The 21,350-nt window shown below is 38.6% G+C and overlaps 1 protein-coding gene across 5 annotated transcripts in view; it reads right to left on the bottom strand.

Moving 5' to 3' along the window:
* Window positions 1-21,350, bottom strand: part of LOC124619665 (mannosylglucosyl-3-phosphoglycerate phosphatase) — a 219,864-nt gene that overhangs the window by 60,664 nt on the left and 137,850 nt on the right. For 3 of the 5 annotated variants that reach the window (XM_047146203.1, XM_047146197.1, XM_047146199.1), the window contains 2 exons: window positions 2,351-2,522; window positions 2,000-2,263 (listed from right to left, as the gene is read on the bottom strand). In XM_047146203.1, the coding sequence (XP_047002159.1) occupies window positions 2,000-2,263; window positions 2,351-2,522 (436 nt within the window). The remainder of the gene's footprint in view (window positions 1-1,999; window positions 2,264-2,350; window positions 2,523-21,350) is intronic. The other 2 variants (XM_047146198.1, XM_047146200.1) reach the window with 1 other exon arrangement.

Genomic DNA, 21,350 nt, shown 5'->3' with positions numbered 1-21,350 from the left:
ACTCCAGAGATTGCACCACACATGTCACACTGAAATGGCCATTGGCCATCGGCCATCGGCAAGAAATAAAAATACGGTCCAGCAAGTGGATCAGCAGTTCGCATCTTGTTACTGAAGCCTCTAAAGTCCAGTTCCCAAATGCAACTGTTCTATGCTTCTTTTCACTTGGATTTTGACTTTGACTTGGAACACTATGAGATACTGCGTTGTTGAATATGTTCTGGTTTTGCTCATCAGTACTGTTTTAGGCATATATTACTAGCAGTAACAGCATTCTCTTCCTTCTGCTATTTTGGCCATCAGGTTGGCATTAATATTGGTTTTTACACATTACATGATTCGCAGCAATGATCTGTGAAACAAAAGGCACTTCACTAAGAATGCCCTGCTGATTTGTGGACCACTGTGTTAATAGACCCAACAGTGTTTTCACTTTTTCTCTGACTATTAAACTTCCAACTGACATCACTTCAAAACTACATGATGATCTCTGAAGGACTCACACATAATTTTTTTTATATTTTGTATTCCCTGTGTCGTACACATCTTGAATGTTTTATCAGAAAGGAGAGAGAGGCTCATAATATTTTTCATACATATTGAAAATTATGTGAGTGTAGCTACAGTTGCCACTCATTTCCTGAAGTGAAACTCTCTGATTTCCAGACACAGTTTTAGTATTTTTCCCTGACAAAATTTGACACCTGAAGAGTAAGTAAACAGGTAAGTTCACAGATAAAGTAAGGAATTCTGTATTTCTGAATGTATTTTTAACTCTTAATTCTGAATGAAGAGCAAGTTATTGTCACCTTTACAGGATTTATGATCTTAAGGGTAAGTAAACAGGTGCGTTGTGTAAATAAAAGCCAGTTTTAGTAAAAGGATTTTTGTGTTTATTAATGAGTTAAACTTCGAATGAAGAGCATCCATACAGGATCTATGAACTTTCCAGGCAAGATAATCCATCAGATCAGACAAGAAACATAAAAGGAATGTTTTGCATAACATAACAGTTTCAAAAATAAGAATGATATCACTGAGGTATGTACTTTTACAGTAACATTTTCTCTGCCAAATAATACTTAGTGTTTGTCAAACAATAAAAAGTCAAACACACAATTAAAGGTCAATCAACGAAACCTGTGAAAATATCTCTGTGAGAGAAGTGATCTCTTCATCATTTCCACTCAGTTCAATGGCCCTTGGCTAGTATCTGTGACTTTTTGACCCATTAAGTATGCACCACAGTCCTGAGTCCCTGGATAAATCATGGAAATCCACTGATTTACACCACACGCGAATGGACCCAGCCAGCTGGCAGATCAGAGAGACTAGATACAATGGGCAGAACCTGCACTTTAGTGGGAAATGACAGGCCTCAGATAAGTGGGGCTGATCCATCAGATACCCACAGAATTGGCCCACGGTTCTGGCCTGTCATGGAAATCAACTCGCGTGTGGCCAGCAATTCACACCCATAGTCATGAGTCACCAACAGCATGTTGATAAACTGAGACCGCAGTGATCAATCTGTGCAACGGATAACTTGTGTGAATACTCTGAGATCCAAACATACCACTTCTCATGCCTCCTTGCTGCTCTCATTGGCAGTTGTTCAGCTAGTGGTTAGCACTGGTGGTGGCGCTGGCTGCAAGCTGAGAGGAGTGGTGGGGAGGTGAAAAGTGGTAGGGAAGGTGGTGTAGGGAGGCAGCACCTGACATCCAGCAACTACTCAGCTGCTCCTGGCCAGCAATAATGCATAGTGTCTCCATAAACAAACCATTTCATCTGTTGGGTCAAAAATGAAATTTTCCAGCATTTTTTCGAATTTCCCAGACACATTTGAAATTCCATGATTTCTAGAACTTGTGGCAACCCTGGTAGCACAAACAGACTCAAGTACCTAGTGATACTATTTAGTCATAAAGTGTACTTCATCTCAACCGCAAATTACGTCTGACAAAGTACTTAACTTTAAAGCTATTTTGCTGAATCTCACCTGTGACAGAAAGAACTAGTAACGGATCCATCATAGGTATTACAGCAACAAGTTCTCTCATAGTAAATGGTCCTGCTGGGTGGATCATATCTGACCTGAATGTTCCTGAATTCAATAAAACCAGATCAGCACCAGTTGCAGCTAACACAACATCACATACCCAGTTGCCCAAATTGGTCTCGCAAGTTCGTACACTTTCAAATCTGCCATCCAGTGGAACAGCAAATGATCCTAAAACTTCATCCATTTTACCTTCCATGATACCTAAGAATGAAATCAAAAGAAATGACTTCCCATGCTGAACTACAATTCACACAATATATAATGTTTTAGAATTAAAGATTCACTTACTTGAATATTTCTCCAAGGCTTTGGACAATATAGCATCCTCACAATATTCAGAGGAAACATTAATCTCTTCTACGTTAACATCAATATTGTTTTTATCAAAAGTAACAGTGATTTTTGAAAATTGCCGAAAATCTGTCCCACTTTTCACAACATATTTACCATTCACCTGTAACTCCACACAAATGAAATTACCAAATAACAATAATGAACTAATTAAAAGTAGTGAAAGGCAGGAAGTTCAGAAACACACAGTCACATTTAGATCTCACTCAGTCATCATCGGATTTTACAGCATGACTTCTTGCAAAGAAGAGAACTTTCATTGACAAGAACATATTGAAGGAATATGCTGCCAGAAGATCAAAGCTATCACAAACTGCTTGTGAATTCTATACTAATAACAATTACTAATAGTCTCATTATTTGGCATCAAAAGAGCACAACTGTTTTACTGATGATTATTATTTACAGTTTTACTTAGTCTTTAGTAAGGTTATACTACTTAGCTGCAGTTTATTTTGTAACATGTGCTTTTCACTTACATATTAGTAACTAGTTGCCAAATGAAATACATGGTGCCCCAAACTTTTAGGCTCAAAATTATACATAAGGTTCAGGATCATAAATTGAATACATTCAAGCAACCATTAATTGTTTTCTGTAGATATCATCAAGTAGGAGATCCTTCTGGGATGTGGAATGAGTCAAGATATACATTAACATGCGACAAAGACATCAAGAAACTTAATCTGCATAGAATGAAGTATCACTATGCTGTTTAACACTATCTGTGCTTAAGCCACATAAAATTGAGTAAATCAATAAGAAAGCTGCTACTTTGAAAAAGCACATGTCTCCTCAATTTTATCGTATAGATGCTGTTTACCTGCTACGAGTAACTTAATATTTACTTGACTAGAATGGTACTTTTCAGACAAAATATTTTTACATCTATAAATACTGAGTCCTTTTTATATTATATAGTTATTTGTCGTACAGCTTTCTAACCAACACTGCAACATGTCATGCAGCTAACAGAAATGTTTGATCTCAATGTAGATATTCAGATAATTTGTAGGCAGAGTGGCTGATGGGCTATGTTTTTATTCTTTGAGGTTAGGAATTACTGGCTGGAAACAATTTCATAGTTTTTCATTGATGACCAACTCACACCTTATATCAACATCTTCAGCTCTTAGTAACTTACGTAGCAACCTCCAGTCTCAATGCACACACAACAGCAATGCAAAATTTTACGTGCTCTCTCAAACAGCCTTCTGCTTTATGATGGGTCAGGCAGCTGGAACCCTACCAACTAGTTTCTCTAAAATTTCTGTTGGGGTCTCACACATAAATAACTTTGAAAACTTCATAGGAATTACAGCTGATGATCATGCAAGTCATGGAACCGTACCTGTCTTCCAATATAGCGTGTGTGTGTGTGTGTGTGTGTGTGTGTGTGTGTGTGTGTGTTGTTCAGGTGCTCACAGACATTAATGTCAAAGTGTGATGGTGCACCGTCATGTTGAAACCACGTCTTCTAGTGAACAACAAGACATACAATCTCCAGCAACTGTCGAAACGTATTGCAAATGAACATCAGTCACTGCTACAGTGGCAGCTGAAAACACCATCACAGCTGAAAGAGGTGTTCAGCAGTGTGGTATTGACTGGATATCCCATTAACAAAACTGACTTCTAGAACCAAAATCATTCGGCCCAATTAATTTCACATATAGTTTACAATAGGGGTATAATTGCTGCTCCACTCTTACTCCCCAGATTGTAGGCCTCCAAGGTGAGTGTTTCACAAACAAGTTAACAGGTATTGCTCAGAATCTCCTCCAACATGAGCATCCAAAATTAAATTATGGAAACAATTCTATGTCCACGATCTTCATCAGCTCCCTGTGGCTTGAATAATTCAGTTTCTCCAACAAATTTCTTTCACTTATAACATTGCGTGTTGCAAAACTTTTCACTGTTTATTCGTTCAGCTTTCTGGGCATTGCGTTCTGCTACACCACACATTAAATGCATATCAATATAAGTTCCTGTTATGAGTAATGATTCACCTCCAAAAATCACCCATGAACTGCAAACAGTGGTAAAGTCTACTGTGGACAAACACAGACAATTTTGTCTGTTTTTCAAGGTAGGACTATCAATATTGATACAATAGGTACTCTTTTTTTTTTTATGAAAACACTAATTTACAAAAACCTGAATAATATACATTGATGATTCAAGACCTTGTGCTGGCTGAATATTCGTTTGTGATCATTCTTTTCTTATTTTAAAACATCTGTTGAAAATCCTCTAACATCTGCAACTCTTTGACTTTAAAAGATGGGAACGCCCAGTAGATTATGCATGGAAGACTTATTTTACCCGGAACATTATTCTCTGTATCAATGGGAGCTATTTGTAGTACCAGATGCCACATGGTCAGACAATTCACAGGAACAGATAAGACACCAAGTTTTCAATTTATTTGCTCAATAGACTTTGTGAATTGTTCTATTTCCGGAAAATTCTGCAGTTCTCCACTGGAGATTACTGTCATGAGTAATACAAAATGCTAGTCGCACAGTTCCCTAAATTTGAGAGTAACTGAGGTGGTGATGTTTTATGTTCATTGGTTGGTTGGTTGATTTGGGGGAGGGGACCAAACAGTGGGGTCATTGGTCCCATCAGATTAGGGAAGGATGGGGAAAGAAGTCAGCCGTGCCCTTTCACAGGAACCATCCCGGCATGTATCTGAAGTGATTTAGGGAAACCAGGGGAAACCTAAATCAGGATGGCTGGACATGAGTTTGAACTGTCATCCTCCCAAATGCGAGTCCAATGTTTAACCACTGCAGCAACTCGCTCAGTGTGATGTTTTGCATGGGAGATTTCTGAGAAGTGGAATAAGAACCAATGGTTAAGAAAATGAATCATTTGTTCACATTTACTGTTACCCTTAGTTGACTATATGAGAGCCATGGTAATGAAGAGATGATGTAGCAGTATTTTTCATTAAAATTATCCAAACATGTTTTGTCTAGAACTGGAATCAGAGTCAATTCAGTAACACATTTTCAACCAAAAGAACATTAGTAAGTTGAGAAAGATATTACAGCTATAATGCAGCCATACAACACAGTAACACACAATCACAATGTCAACATTTCAATATCAACAGATAGACAATTACCAGAGAAGACAATGGGAAAGAATGAATCTTATGTGTCAAGAGAAATTCAGCAGATATATACAGCAAATACTGTCATATATGCAAGTGTGAGCATAGCTGAAGATCTTTGTTGTACAGATTTTTAAGCTGACATTTGTTTAAAAAAATCTCTTATATTGTATGATTAATGATATCGACATAATGATGGATGAGTATAACTGGAAGTCAAAGGAGAAAACCACTGAGACTTCAAAATCGTTGAGACATAATTATTATGCAAGTGCAGCAATCTAAAATTTGCAACATTAAAATAAAAGACTTCATTTAACTTCACTCCCGTATGTTGCAAGCAAAATTATAGACTGATCTGTCCCAAAGTTCCATCCCTCTAAATCAATTTTCAGCAACTATCCACAGGCAGATGTTTAATTATGCACAAAAGATGGCTGCTAAACTGGTAAGCCTGTAGACAGTTTCAAAAGAGTCATTAATGCTGTTTCCCAAACTGACATTACATTTATGGATTGTGGACATCTTTCTTGTGATATGTGTATATTCCAAACTAAACGTACTGCTTTGTTCATTCAAATGACAAACACTGAATCCATGATCATTTGACAAAACTTCTCTGTCAGTGTTCATACAGCTTTACAGGAAATGATCAACACATAATACACATATGTACACAAACCACTAGAAGATCATGACATTGTTATTTTCATAATTATGGCTATTAAGAAATCAATATTTTTTCCATTATCTGTCTTGGTTGGTGACCATGAAACTGCTGCCATTTCACCAAAAATACAGCACAAAAGATAAAAGTAAACATGAACAGCCTCCTGCGGGCAAACAGCCAATTTCGGAACCACTAAATGGTGTAATCAACAGTGACTGGCTGCTGTTCTAATTTCCAGTAAGTAATCACAAATAAATATTATCATTGAATAAAGTCTGCGAAGAAATAGCATAATCAGACAAGTGAAACTATAAGTAACTGTTTTCTTGTGATCCAGAGTATTTGACCCACATTGCTGACTAAAATGATATGTCATGCAGACAGTAACATGAACTACTTATACAAGTTTATTAATAACTGTTGACTGCACTCATCCCATAACTAGCACTAGTTAATGTATCTATGTATACACATCATTTTAAATTGATTCTATTATCAGAATATTCCTAATGATCTAATGTCAGCAAAAAGACAAAACCAGTCATATTGTGAATTACATGATAAACAGTGATCAAGATGGGCAGTTATTAATAAAGTGCCAAATCTGATCGCCTGTTTGTATACAGACTTTGTGTGACTGATTGAGAAATTTATACACGTATTTGGGCACACTTGAATATTCTCACTACTAATTTTTAATGAGTAAGACATTAATGTATGGTTATTTTAATTAGTGTCTTAGTGAAACGTAAAAATATGAGAAAATATTTCCTGACATTTTGTTTTCCAGTTTAAGAAGGCATAGAGCACACAGTGTCATTTGTAAGTACCTCTGGGGCTTCAGAAGATGACTGCACAAAATCTACAAGAGATACAGGAAATGGACAAACATCAGCAGATAGAGCATTTTTAGACGGTTGTAGCTCACATTACAGGTGCTGGTGCTCATCTTGGACACTGTTTGAGATGTGGCACATGCCAATACATGTGTGCTATTCATTGACACGAATTTTCCAGGAAGGCACGACTGGCCCATTTTGCAAATCTGTTCATTGGGTTGCCTATCTGCAGGCAGAAACTAATTCAATGTGACAATGCAGAGCAGAGGGCTTACAACGAAACTTGAAGATGGCACAACCTACAGGTGCAGTCTGTAATGCAAGTATTCTGTGAACCACGAGCATGGACCCCTTTACTTGTGGGCCAGTGATACAAAGCAAAATATATAGCAAATTCTCTCTGATTCTATGGTAATCTATCATGGAATATATGTGTTCCAATGGTAGTCACAGGGTTAAGTCCAGATGGTATAGAGGCAATGTATTAAAACACATGGATTTGCCACTTGGTATATAACATGTTGCTGACAATAATGACAAAAATTAATTTCTTAATTTCCATTGCTATAAAAATATTCTGTTTTGAATCATTTTTAGAAACCACATAAAAACATATAATTTAAAAACATTTATGAAATTTGCAGTTTGACACTGTCACTTACCACTTCATTTGCTACATCATTACTTCTTTTCAAGAAAGTCATACTCTGAAATTATTTATTTATTTATTCATTCATTTATGGACCATTTGCATTGTTTGTGGGTAGTCAAAAGTCTACATAGTTCAAAATACACAAATACAACATAGACATATAGTTCAAACACACAGTAATCATTCAAACAATATTTGTAATTATACATCCTCACAATATTAGTTTGTTATGTTATATTTTTGTATAGTTTATGTCACTATTATATTGCACGATGGCTTTTGATCATAACAGTTAATTGCCCAGATGAAAACCTGCCTAAATAACCTGCTTGGCAGTTTAAATAATCCTCAACAGTCCAGAAACTTTTATTTAGTAAATTGGTTTTTACTGTTTCACTGACAGCATGCTCTTTGATCTCTTGTGGAAATCAATTATATAATTTTATTCCATTGTACAAGCGAGTTTTTGAATTTCACTTTTGATTTTCTTGTTGAAATGTAAATGATGGCCATATCTGGTCCCATGTTCCAGTATTGACTCGTTGGCTTAGTACTGGTGAAAGTTTTTTCTTTATAGAGATAACTGTTTGATAAATATGTTCACAGGGATCTATAAAGATACCCAAAGTTTGAAATCAGGCAGTTCAGTGGACTGCTCTTTGTTATGAAATCGACATATGCACAATATGTTGTTCTAACACAAGAGCTGCTAGACACTGAAGATATTGTTGGCAATGGTGACACTGTCAGCAAATATTTTCTTCTTAAACTGTCTTAATGCAATAATTTCACTGCACAAGAGTGCATCACTACCAGCAGCACTTCTTAAATTGTGGGCTACCAAGGTTCATAGAGACACCACCCCATCTAACTTCCATTATCTGAATCTGCCTTTCAAACAAAACTACATACAAAACTTCGTGGCAGATTAAAACTATGTGCTGGACTGAGACTCGAACTTGAGACATTTGCCTTTTGTGGGCAAGTGCTGTACCAACTGAGCTACCCAAGCATGACTCATGACCTGTCCTCACAGCTTCAATTCTGCCAGTACCTTGTGTCATACCTTCCAAACTTGAAATTGTGAGGATGTGTCGTGAGTCATGCTTGGGTAGCTCAGTTGGTAGAGCACTTACCCGCGAAAGGCAAAGGTCCCGAGTTTCCGTCTCGGTCCAGCACAGTTGTAATCTGCCAGGAAGTTTCATATCAGCACACACTCCGCTGCAGAGTGAAATCTCATTCTGAGAACTACATACCATTAAACTTATATTCCAGTAATGGCTAAAGCTCTGCCATGATTGATAACATACTACGAAAGAAGTAAATCACAGTTACACCACTTCAGTATTCTGGCCAACAGGAACCAGTCAATAGTTAAGAAAACTATTGCACCATCCTATATGTTGGCAAAACTTTCAGATTATCTTACTAAACATTAAAGTCTCAGAAATAAAGGCCTGCATTGTATATTATCAACAGCACATCAAATTTTTTATTGAACATTAAGGACAAATTGCAACTTTTTGCACAGTGTAGTGTATACAAAATTACATGCAAACACTGTGGTAAAGTACATGGTGATCAGTCACGCAGTGTTACAGTAAATAGGCTATCTGAATATGACAGAGGCTGGAGGCAAGGAAATGCAGATTCAACATTAGCCAAACATATCTTAACAGAAAACCAAACATACAATGAAGCATGTTAAGCTTCACATTCTGTTAAGAAAAGTATAAAGATGACCCCATGGGAAATACTGAAATCAATAAGCATATGACACATATCGCAAGCTTAGTACTAAATGACCAAATTCAAGTTTCCTTTTTCCCCTCTGTTAATTAAATTTTTGTTATACAAATATTAGATTGCAATTCAACTTTAATTTTCATATATTGTTAAATATAACTCCAAATAAAACTATTTTTTAACTTAAATGTAACTGTTTCTGTGTGACATACAAATCTAATACATTTCTGTGCAAACACTCCACACATCATCATTTTTGTATCCCTTTTCTTCCATCTGATGATGGTTTAAGAAGCTGAAAGCCAGTTCTGGCTAAATAAATATTTCGTATTTGATATTAGTCTTGTAATATATAATACATAATTTGGACTGCTCATCCACAAATACCTGCAAAAAGTCTAGCTCATTTATGAAATACTGTACATTTAGAGGAGCAATCTGGTTTTAGACAAAAGACAGACAACAAGGCACATGAGATGCACTAAGACTCTTGTGAATTTTGAGAGAGAGATTTACTGGAAAGGGAAAAGACCTTTATATGTGCTTTATAAACCTGAAAGGTGTCTTATAATGTAACTTAGGATAAGCTCGCAACTATGAGAGAAAAAGAGTAGGGTGGTAAACAAGATGACTTATAAACCCATTATATTTAAAATTAAAAGCATCTGCGAAAGTGGGAAGAAAGACTGCCAACTAGACAGAAGTAAAAAAGGAGTAACACAAGGCTGCTGTCTGTTTCTTATACTTTTCTGTCTGTACCTAGCAAATATGACTGCCAACTGCCCACTAGATGACAAAGGGGTAAAAACTAGAGGAAGAAGAACATTGTATTTGAGGTTTGCAGATGACACGGTCCTTCTAGCAATAGATGAAACAAAATTACAGGATATACTGGATACCGTTGAAGCTAAAGGGAAGAGTTATGGAATGAAAATCAATATAAGAAAACAAAAATAATGGCCCTAGAAGGAAATAAAAGGGGTGAAGATAACACTGAATGGAGAAATATTAGAGCATGATCCAAACTTTAAATACCTAAAAAGTAGGATAAAAAGCAACTGGAAAAATAGCACAAAAATTAAAACCAGAATAGTATTGGAAAAAGACACTTTTTGTAAGAAAATGTGAGTTTTTTGCAGCAATCTGGACAAGATTTAAGGAAACGACTAGTAAAGTGTTTTGTATGGAGTGTCATTCTACATGGTACTGAAATGTGGACAATGCGGAAGATAGATAGAGCAAAGCTGGAGAATTTTGAAATATGGATATGGCAGAGGATGATACGAGTAAGTTGGATGGACAGAGCAAAAAAATGAGGAGGTACTGAGAAGAGTGGGAGAGTAAAGACAATTACCAAATGTAATAAAAAGAAACAAAAATAACTGGATTGGACATTTGTTAACAAAGAAGGAGAGGCTTATAAAAATGGAAGTAGAGAGGTAGAAGGGAAGAGGAGACAAAATAGGAAGAAGTTGTAGATCCTGGATGATGGGCTGGATGGCATCACATACAGATACATTAAGGGGACTTGTATGTGAATAACTGTCAAAAATTGATTTTTAATTTTTGTCTTAAAAAATTCTCTGTAGTTTTCTGAACAATAAAAAATTTATTTCCAGAAAATGGGCCACAGAAAGTACCAGAATTAAAGGAATTTAAAAGTGGCTGCACGTATCATGACATTCTCATGGCACACAGTCAGCTGTCTTAAAAATAAAGTTTTACCCTCATTTGTTTCCTTTTTATGACTTTTTAGTCCCTTATGTTGGCTAACCTGCAAAAGCTTTACAGTTGCTTATATTTTGTTTATACAGAGTGTTTAGTCATTGTTTGCTGTTGTTTTGGCATGAATATTTTGTTTACAGTGAAGTAATTGTGTGTGTGTGTGTGTGTTTCTTATTGTGTGCATGAGTTTCTTATCCCGCTTGAAAGCAATGAGAAGAATTAAGAAGTTCAGTGTTAAATGACATAAATTTTATGTAAACCATTTCACCAAACGGATTAACTCTGCTAATACTGAAATACAATGTGAACCAACACTTGAACCAGCTTCAACTGCAAGTGCTTCGAAGCTAAAACTGAAATATTTGGACAATGGGCTTGACAGTATTAATGCTAATAATATACACACACCAACTCAACAGAGTCAGGTTATACTATTGTTGAACTCTCTGTTCTATCTGAACTAATAAATAAAGCTTTTCAGTGTAAGGAATGTGGGAATAGCAGTATGAAGGTAGTTGAGAAGATACGTGCTAAGAGAGGTTGTCCATCAAAATTAATAATTGTTTGTAAATAAAGCAAATGTGGTTATACTTGAGGAGTAACTAAACAGAGAGTGTATAACACAAATATTAAACTTGCTTATGCTATGAGGTGTATAAGCAAAGGGTACAGAAATGCACAAATTTTCTATGCTCTTATGGACTTGATCTCCCCCTGCAATGTTCAACAGGTACAATAAAATTATTCTACAGACTTTAGAAGAAGTAGCAAATGATAGTATGAAAAATGTTGTTCAGCACAGTGTAGACATGAATGACAGCAATACATGTGTGTCTGCAGCCCTGGATGCATCCTGGCAATGAAGAGGCCATAGTTCCCAAAATGGTGTAGTGACAGCTAACTCCTTGGATAATGGTAAAGTCACTGACGTGGACTGCATTACCAAGTATTGTCATGGCTGTACTTCTGAAACTGAAAATCATAAATGTTTGATTAATTTTAGTGGTTATAGTGGAGGGATGGAATCTGAAGGTGGTGTGAAGATATTTCGAAGATCCATGGAGAAATGTGTGATGTATACATATTACCTAGGAAATGGAGAGTCAAAGGGATACCAAAAAGTTTGTGAATTCAAACTTTATGCTGACAGAAAATTTGAAAAAATGGAATTTGTTGGATATGTCCAGGAAAAGCTAGGTACAACATTGGGGACCGTGAAGAGGAATTTGAATGGAAAGAAATCAGCTGATGGTAAGTGCATTAGTGGACATGGTCGGCTTTCAGACAAAGAAATAAGACAGGTTACAGTATTATTATGGACAAGCCATAAGACAAAATAAAAATGACCTTCAAGGAATGAAGAAGGCAGTATGGGCTACCTTCTTTCATAAATCCTCCACAGATGACAGGCAACCTATGTCATGCACTCTGCCCAGATGCCAGAGGGCTGTTGCTAAAGGTGAGACCTACAATCATAAACATTTTTTGTCATTTGCTATAATGGAAGTTATAAAACCTATACATAAGGACCTTCGTGACACAAGATTATTAGAGAAATGTTTACATGGTAGGTCTCAAAATCAAAATGGAAGTTTCAAAAACTGTGTATGGGAATGGATACCCAAAACTGTTCTAGTAGGACTAAATACTTTGAAAATAAGTGTTCTAGATGCTGTTCTATGTTTCAATGACGGTGCAATGTCAAGGTTTAATGATATGGAACTGATGGGATTGCCTGGTGGACTAAATATGCAAAGAGCCATTGACCGAAGGAGACTCTTTGAAGCAGTAAAATCGGTGTTCGACGCCACCAAAGAAGGAAGAATACGAAGAAGAAGAGTGAGGAAGAGAAGGGAAGAACAACAACACAGGAAACAAGATAAATATGGACTTGGTATGCATTAGTGCCATGCAAGTTAAAGTATTTCATGCTTTGGTACACTTTAGCTAAAAACTATTACAGATAGAGTACACTGTCTTAAACGTTGAAAATAAAATCCTTTTTTGAAGAAAAAATCTGAGTTCATTTCCAACAATTTTTGGTAATCATACTTAAAATTTTTTTGTACCACATTTTATGACAGCACCATCTTTTTAATAGTCTGCTTTAAAGATAACAGTATAAAGAACTTACAGGAAAAAAATACACCTTCTACTTTGTTTGTATTTTGAGTAATGTATACCTATGATGTACATAAATAATTAGTGTAGTTTATTTCACTTGCAACAACAAAAAGATTAAAGAAGTGAGAGCTAAAGCTGTGGTTCATAGATAAAAATGCTCCCAAAATATTTCTTTAAAAAAGCATTATAAGGGCTTACAAATCTTATTATTTGAGTTACACTGGCAATTTTTTCAAGGTTTCCCCAGGTATTTATGGACCAGTCCCCTTAAGAAGAAAGCAATGGTTTGCAGGAAATGGACACTCAAAGGACCTGCTAACACAGCAGATTATTGATGATGATGATGGGTGATGGTGACATTGGTGATGACATTTAGATGTATCATCCTCAAGGGTGTAGCTTCTACTTGGCTGTAAACTAGTCTGTAAAAACCACAGCTATCTGAGACTGTATCATGGCAGAATGGAATGACACAAACAGAATCTAATGGGAGGGTATGATACCAAAGACATTGCTGCATCCTGCTACTAGTGCATGTGATGTGAGTGCACCAAGCGTGGGTTGCCACGTATGTGCATTTGTATCGGCTGCCAACTATATCAGCGTGGGCTGGCTGCTGGAGGCCACATGTGGGAGGCATCTCCGTTGGGCCATCTGCTGGTAACTCACACATATATATGTGCAGAGCAGCCCTGACTACTCTCTATTCTACTCTAGTTTTGTATAGTGCACATCCATTGTTCTGTGTCTAGCAGAGCCCTGATAGGCTATTTCCGTATTTGTTCAGAGGTTATGAATAAAGACCTATTTGTATGACTTGGATTGGGTTTGTGTATTCCTTGGTTACTACAAAATTTGCAATGAGGATGGGATGGTTTCTGCATGTGCAATCTTTAAGTGCTGTTTCATCATGTTTATTCATTATGGATGCCATGCTACCAGCCATGATTGAACAGCTTAACTTCAGGTGTGAACACTTTGTTGGCTTCCATAATAGACAGGGTACCAGTCCACTAGTCAATCCATGCACTTTTGATCCATATGATGATCCAGCCAAGGATTGGGAACCATATGAAAAAAGATTTGGACAGCATTTTTTGGCTTTTTGTATGACGGACTCGAATTTGTGCAACACCTTCTTCCTCTCATGGATTCCACCTAAGGTATATCAATTAATGTGTAAGCTTACCCCTTTACAAGTACCAACAGCTCTTATCTTTCATCACATGTGCAGTTTATTGTCCAACTACTATGACACACAAGTGCATGTCATAGTGGTGAAAGTTGAATTCTACCAGTGCTGCAAGAAAGCAAACCAGTCATACATGGCCTGGACAGCCGAAGTTCATAGCCTTAGCCATAAGAGTCAATTCATTATTGATGCCCAAACTGACTCTTATGCAGACTGTAAGGTGCACGATGCAGTTATCTGTTTAGCTCCAGACATGGAAGTGTTCAAGAAGACTTAACCACCATTGGCAGAAGCTTTGCAAATAGCACAATCTTTTGAAGTTTCACATGCAGCAGGTGACCAAACTGAAGTGTGGGGTGATGAGATAGTAGTGTCACAAGATGTGCTCACTAGGACGACAGATAGCTTCCACAAGTAAGCAGCAGTAGCAGCCATAAACATGTGGGCCCAGTGCCAAGCAGACTAAGGCCAGCTCAAGCAGCTGTGAAAACCACAGTTCCAGCATCATCATTCTCTGTTTCCATCTTCTCAAGCACGAACGTTCAGTGTGCCCAAAACACAGGGCTATTTGTAATGCTTGCCACAAGAAAGGCTACATTGCCTCTGTGTGTTGGTTGCCGAGGTTTGCTCAGAATACAGATATGGATGTAAACTATGTGAGTCCAATACTTGTGGCTTCTTCCAAGTTGTTTATCAAGTTAAGTGTTTTCGCAAAGTGATCCAGCTAAAGGTCAACATAGGTGTTGCTGTGACATTACTGAACTCTAAAACCAGTGTCAGTTTAGGCTTGCCACCACTGACACTGGTCACACGGAAGATGGTCAGTTATAACAAACAGAACATTACACTGCTGGGACAATTTACAGCATCTGCCTCTTGGAAATCAGTGGTTTGTTCCATGACATGTTTGGTGGTTGCTGGTGTTGGGAACTTGTTCGGCATGGACGCATTTGGGCCTTTGAATTTTCTGTCATCAATGCAGCTCACCTGGTGTCCAATCAGGTAACGTATCCTCACTTGGAAACACTGTGGGAGGAATTTTTGGACTTGCCTTGAAAAGGTATAGGGTATGCCACAAATTTTGCTGCTCGTATTTCTTTAAAATCCATGGCTCAGCCTTGTTTTTGTCATGCATGTCCTATTCTTGTCACCTTGAAAGATCAAGTGAAAGCAGAATTGGGCAGACTTCTATTCCTAAGTGTGGTGAAACATGTTATGGCTAGTGAATGGTTGTCCCCGCTGGTTGTAGTTCAGAAGCCATCGGGGAAACTTCATCTCTGTAGTGACTTCAGTACTACTGTCAACACCCAGTTGACTGTGGACACACACCCCCCGCCAAGAGAAACTGTAGGCAAAAATACTGAGTGACCAGTACTTTTCTAAAACTGATTTGTCTGAAGCGTGTCTGCAGGTTACTGTGGATGAAGGGTCTCAGTGAGTTCTGGTTTTGAATGCTCCTTTTCGCTCTATCAAAATTTTCCAACGATTTTTAGAGCAACTGATTATGCCTGTCCAGGGTTGCATTAATTATCTGGATGATACTGTTGGCACAAGCTCCTCCACAGCCGATCACTTGAAAAATTTGCACACTTTGTTTTCTGTCTTACAATCCGTAGGCTTACAGTGCAACCTCACAAAATGTCCGTTTTTTCAACCTTCTATTGTTTATTTCAGGTTCAATGTCTTATGGGATGGGATTCGTTCTCTGCCAGATCTCATCTCTGCTGTTAAGTCTATGCCTTGCCCCCTCATCTATGAAGGAGTTTCAAGCCTTCCTAGGGAAGACAGCCTACAACCATAAATACCTGTCAGGGATGGCCATATTGGCCCACCCATAGCAAGCTTTGTTACACAAGAAATTACCTTTCTGCATCAGCCCAGACTGCAAATGTACTTTTCAAATATTGAAATCCAAACTGTTCTTGGCTCTTATGTAGCTACGTTCTCTCAGAACCAGCACATAGTTTTGGTAATTGATGCCTCACAATATGGCCTCAGTGTGATACTAGTACACTGATATGCCGATGGCACTGAATGACCAGTGGCTTTTGCTTCTAAATCTCTCACTCCAGCTCAGCAGCGTTACTTGTAGGTGGAAAAAAGAGGCTTTTGCCACTGTCTATGCTCTACAGAAATATCACTTTTTTGTATGGCTCCAAGTTTCACCTTATTACTGACCATAAACCCTTGGTCTTATTGTTTAACCATTACACTTCCTTGCCTGACAAGGCAGCACACCACCTACAGTGCTGGGCATTGTTCTTGTCATGCTACAATTACGAAAACCATTTTTTACCTCTCTCTAAACATGCCTATGTGAGAGCCTTGTCCAGTCTTCCTGTGGATCCTGATCCCAACTTTCATTGTGAAGAATTGCTTTGCTTCCATTTTGATGCTGGAACACAGGCTGCAGTTGAGGATTTCCCTATTACGAGCTCACTCATAGCACCTGCCACTGCCCTGACCCAACTCTCTGTCAGGTGGTTCGGTTTCTTCAACAGGGCTGGCCAGATCAATTGCTGGGTCACGCTTCCGATGCCATGTGCAACCATTTTTCCTTACAGTATCGACTCTTTGTTATGGTGTTTTGCTGTTGTCCACAGAAGACCTCTCTCCCAGAGTAGTCATTCCCACCACATAACAGTGGAAGATTCTACGCCTTCTCCACCAAGGCCACAGGGGAGTTTTGCATACTATACTGTTAGCTAGGATACAGGTCTTTTGACCAGGAATTGATGGCGTAATTGCCCATTTTGTCACAACTTCTGAGCAGTCCGCCCGACAACAGGCAGCTTCCGGGGCATCCTTGTACCCCTGGCCTGCTCCCCACCAGCCATGGGAACACATTCCTGTAGACTTTGTGGGCCCCTTCTTGAATTCCTATTAGCTCTTGGTTGTTGATGCATTTTCCTGGTTTCCTTATATTCTACAATGTGTGTCAGTGTCAGCTGAGGTGACAATTTGTACACTTAAAGAGGGTATTTTCTATTGAAGGGTTGCCTTTTGACTTAAGTTTCCGACAACGGGCCCCAAGTCATTTCTCACACCTTTAAATTGTTTTGTCCCCATCACAGCATTCTTCATGTTACAGCTCTGCCATTCCATCCTCAGTCAAATGGCATGGCAGAACGAGTAGTGTGCACTTTCAAGTCCCAAATGAAAAAGTTTGTTGTGGATTCTTTGCTGGATGACACCCTCCTCTGTTTTCTGAGCATCTATCACTTAAAGCCTAGGAGGAGCAGAGCCCAGCTGAGTTGCTTTCCGGCTGGAATGCTATTCCACCTTCTCCAGCCTGTGCTGCACCTGCTGCAGTCGAGTTCTTGCAGTTATGCGAGGGTCACTGGTGTGAGCACGGGGGTTTGGTCGCCATCCCAAGTGGATATTGGCCACTGTTACCTGCCACCATTTTTGTGATATCTCCAAGGCCAACGGACTGGTGACGCATCACATTGATCAGTTGTGCCCCCACTCACCACTGGAAGCTAATGGTTAGTAAGTGCGGCCCCCATCGCCGCAAGCTACCCCACCTCCCTCAGCCTTGAGCCTCTCATCTCCTACTGTGGAGGGCCCTGTTCCACTGCCTGCCTCCTCCAAATGTGGTTCTCTACATTCCACCTTCCCAGAGCCGGACATCAGTCTGTCTCCAGTCTCGGGTCTATTGTCGCAGCCTGCTGTTCTGGCTGGGCCACCTCCACTGACACCCTCATCACCACTGCCTTGGCCATTGTTGCTGATGGGTCCAGTCCCATCTCCTCCACACTGGTGACAACAGAGATGGTGATTGCACCCTCCTTCGCAGTTCTGTTGTTGTGTGCCAAGTGGGCTCACCACCTTTGAGCATGCCCAATTCTCCACACATTCTAGCCCCATGCTCTGGTGCCTGCACAGCACATCGTCCTACCCCCCCCCCCCCCCTCATCGGCACTGGCTGCTGCCATTCCATTCGAGATCTGATGGATGTGACTCTTGTTGGGCCGCCAGTGTCTCCTCCATCAACCGGGCACACACTTCACATGATGGAGAGGTGTGCTGTATCCTGCTACTAGTTCATATGTGTGTGAGGACTCTGAGTGTGGGTAGCTGTGTGTGTGCATTTGAATCACTGCTGGAGGCTGCCTGTGAGATGCATGGGTGCAGTGCAGTCTCTGCCGCACCGTTTGCCAACTACTCATGCGCATGTATGAGTGGAGCAGCCCTGACTGACTCTCTATGCTAGAGTCATTCCATGTCAATTCAATGCAGTAAAGTAACATTTTCAACCTCGGCATCACAGATTTCTTTCAAATTTGGTGCAATCAATGACCCAGATAAGAGATGGAAAAATGCCAGTCTGCAGGTGTGTGTGTTACAACTGTGAAGAAAGTTATAGGTCTGTAAAGTCTGGAATTAGTACGAAATTTACATGCATCTGTCACAACATAAATAACTGTAATTCTGGTTCTAATTCAGTTACAGCAATGACAAATGGTACCATTGGAAAGCTAACGGATAGACCTTTACATTGATATGCTACATGCCAAGTTAGTGAGAATTATCATACTTAAGGTCATTGACCTTGCACTTTACCTTTGACCTTGAATATCTCAAAACAGCCCCTCTTCAATTCTTTTGAAAAAAAATTAATTGCTCCAGTATGTTACTATAAATATGGTAAATAACAAGATGGTGCACCAACGTCATCATGCACAAAAAATTATTTTGTCAGCATCAATACACTACCGAAATGAAGAAGGTTACACACACATATGAAACACAAATTATGATAAAGTAAAATCCATAAGTAATATTGTACAAAAATATGGTTTATGTTATTATAGTGGTATTATGAATTATTTAGATTACATTACATTATTTACATTGCAGTTGTAATGAAAAGGCAATGAAAAAAAATAAGATCTCTCCTCACAATTCTCCAACTAAATTGTTCACGTTCATCAGATCTGATGCAGGGAGACTGAATGTCCTTCCAGTTGGTGTCACTGGATCCTCTCTTGTGATAATGCCACATTTTCTGACGAAACAAGTGTCTGGTTTGGCAGGAAACACACATGGCAGAGATGGTCCATATGGATGTAAGAAGCTGACCTTTACTTCAGCTGTTTCTTCACACGTTTGTACGACATATGCAACCCACCAATGACTGTCATACATACAGGCAACAAATCCATGTATATTTGTTAACAGCATTTCATTCACCATAGCAATCACTGACTCTTCTCTACTAACTAAAGAAGCAGAATATATCTTTGTCTTTACTAAACCTTTGTTAACAGGTATTATGCAATGAAGCTTATGGGCACCTGGAATCATCCATGAATTTTAAAATGTTGTTTCAGCTTGGCCGTATGTATAATGGAAGACACATGAAGGAATATTTCCCATGCACCACTCAAACAACAGTCGTGATGTCAAAATGTGATTCTTGTAAGGTCGCTTGATGCTGGCAAGTCTTGCTAATCTCTTTACAGTCCCTGTTACCCCATCACAAGGTCCTTTACCATGCGCTGTAGCAAAAAAATGCCATTCTGCTGTAACATCAAAATCTATTTGATGGTAGGACAGATTCATAAAGTTCTTTCTGTTTTTGTATTGGGCAGCACATCCATTCAAAAAGTAATAAATGTGACGTTTCAAGAAATTGATGAAATTTGTCTGAAAAGAACAAACCTACACTGTATAATGCTGACGGCAGTCAGATATTTCCACGTATTATACATCATTAGTTCTTGGGTCTATGTATTAAACAACAAATGGGTGAATTGTAGCCTGTGAATTATTCCAGTGGAATCCTTGTACCTCATTCTGAATGGTGAAGGAGTAATTTTCTGCAAAGTCACAAAGAACAAGAAACTCGTTTACTTTGAGATCTTCTTTAGTGATTTTACAGAAATGTGACTGCTGCTGGGAGATAAATGAGTGCGGTAGGAGCTGTTGTAACCTCGATGCAAACACCTCAATGAAATCATCTGTAGACTTTGTTATAGCCTCTAGAACTACCCTGCCTGTAGTTAACCAACACTTATATGCAATTTCTTCAATGCAGTTCTTACCAAACAGACCATACAGATAATCAGTTAGTCTTGTCATGCCTGGACAATAGGGACATGAACCTAAGAAACATGCTGGTAGTGCAGGTTTACATGTAACAAATGCTAAACAGTGCTTGTATGACAGTAATGTGTATTTTTCACTCTTTGTTAGTGCTTTGAGTTTACAACCTTCAATCATTAACTTGAATTTCTAGTGCAAGACACACACACACACACACACACACACACACACACACAAACAGCATGGGTTCCACTGGCATTGGCAAGAACACAGTGCTTTAGCCACAACTCACAAATTTTGGAGACTCCAATATTTATATCTAGGTATTTATCTTTGAAATATGCATACATCTCCTTAAGGCTGTGCAACACTAGCTGCTTTTGTTTATGTACTGTAATTCTATTTTCTTTCACAGACACAAAGTCTTTTCTTCCTGGCATCATACGGCTCATGTCATGATCACAGTAAAAATCATGCACACATTGAACAGTTTTCTCACATAATGTCTTACCTGGCTTTGGATTTGGTGTCACTAATATACCATGTTTGCTACTAACTGTTTTGCTCTCCATACCATGTAATCTGAAGCAGAGAATTCTTTCATAGTTTTCCTTATACTCCAACTCTTTGGGAGTACAGTTAGAATTTGTGTTTGGTCACACATTCGGTCTGTGGTCTGAATTGTGAAACTCATCTTTCAGCTGGGTGATAATTTCACTTTCTCCATTTTCACTCTCTTCTTTTTCCGATTGTGCCACAAAAGTATGCTCCAACACACAGGCTACTTTTTTTTTTTTTTTTCGCTTTGTGTACT

The sequence above is a fragment of the Schistocerca americana genome, chromosome 6 (genome assembly GCF_021461395.2).
Source record: "Schistocerca americana isolate TAMUIC-IGC-003095 chromosome 6, iqSchAmer2.1, whole genome shotgun sequence".
NCBI lineage: Eukaryota > Metazoa > Arthropoda > Insecta > Orthoptera > Acrididae > Schistocerca > Schistocerca americana.
Note: the sequence above shows the minus strand (reverse complement) of the source record. Positions and strands in the feature narration are given on the sequence as shown.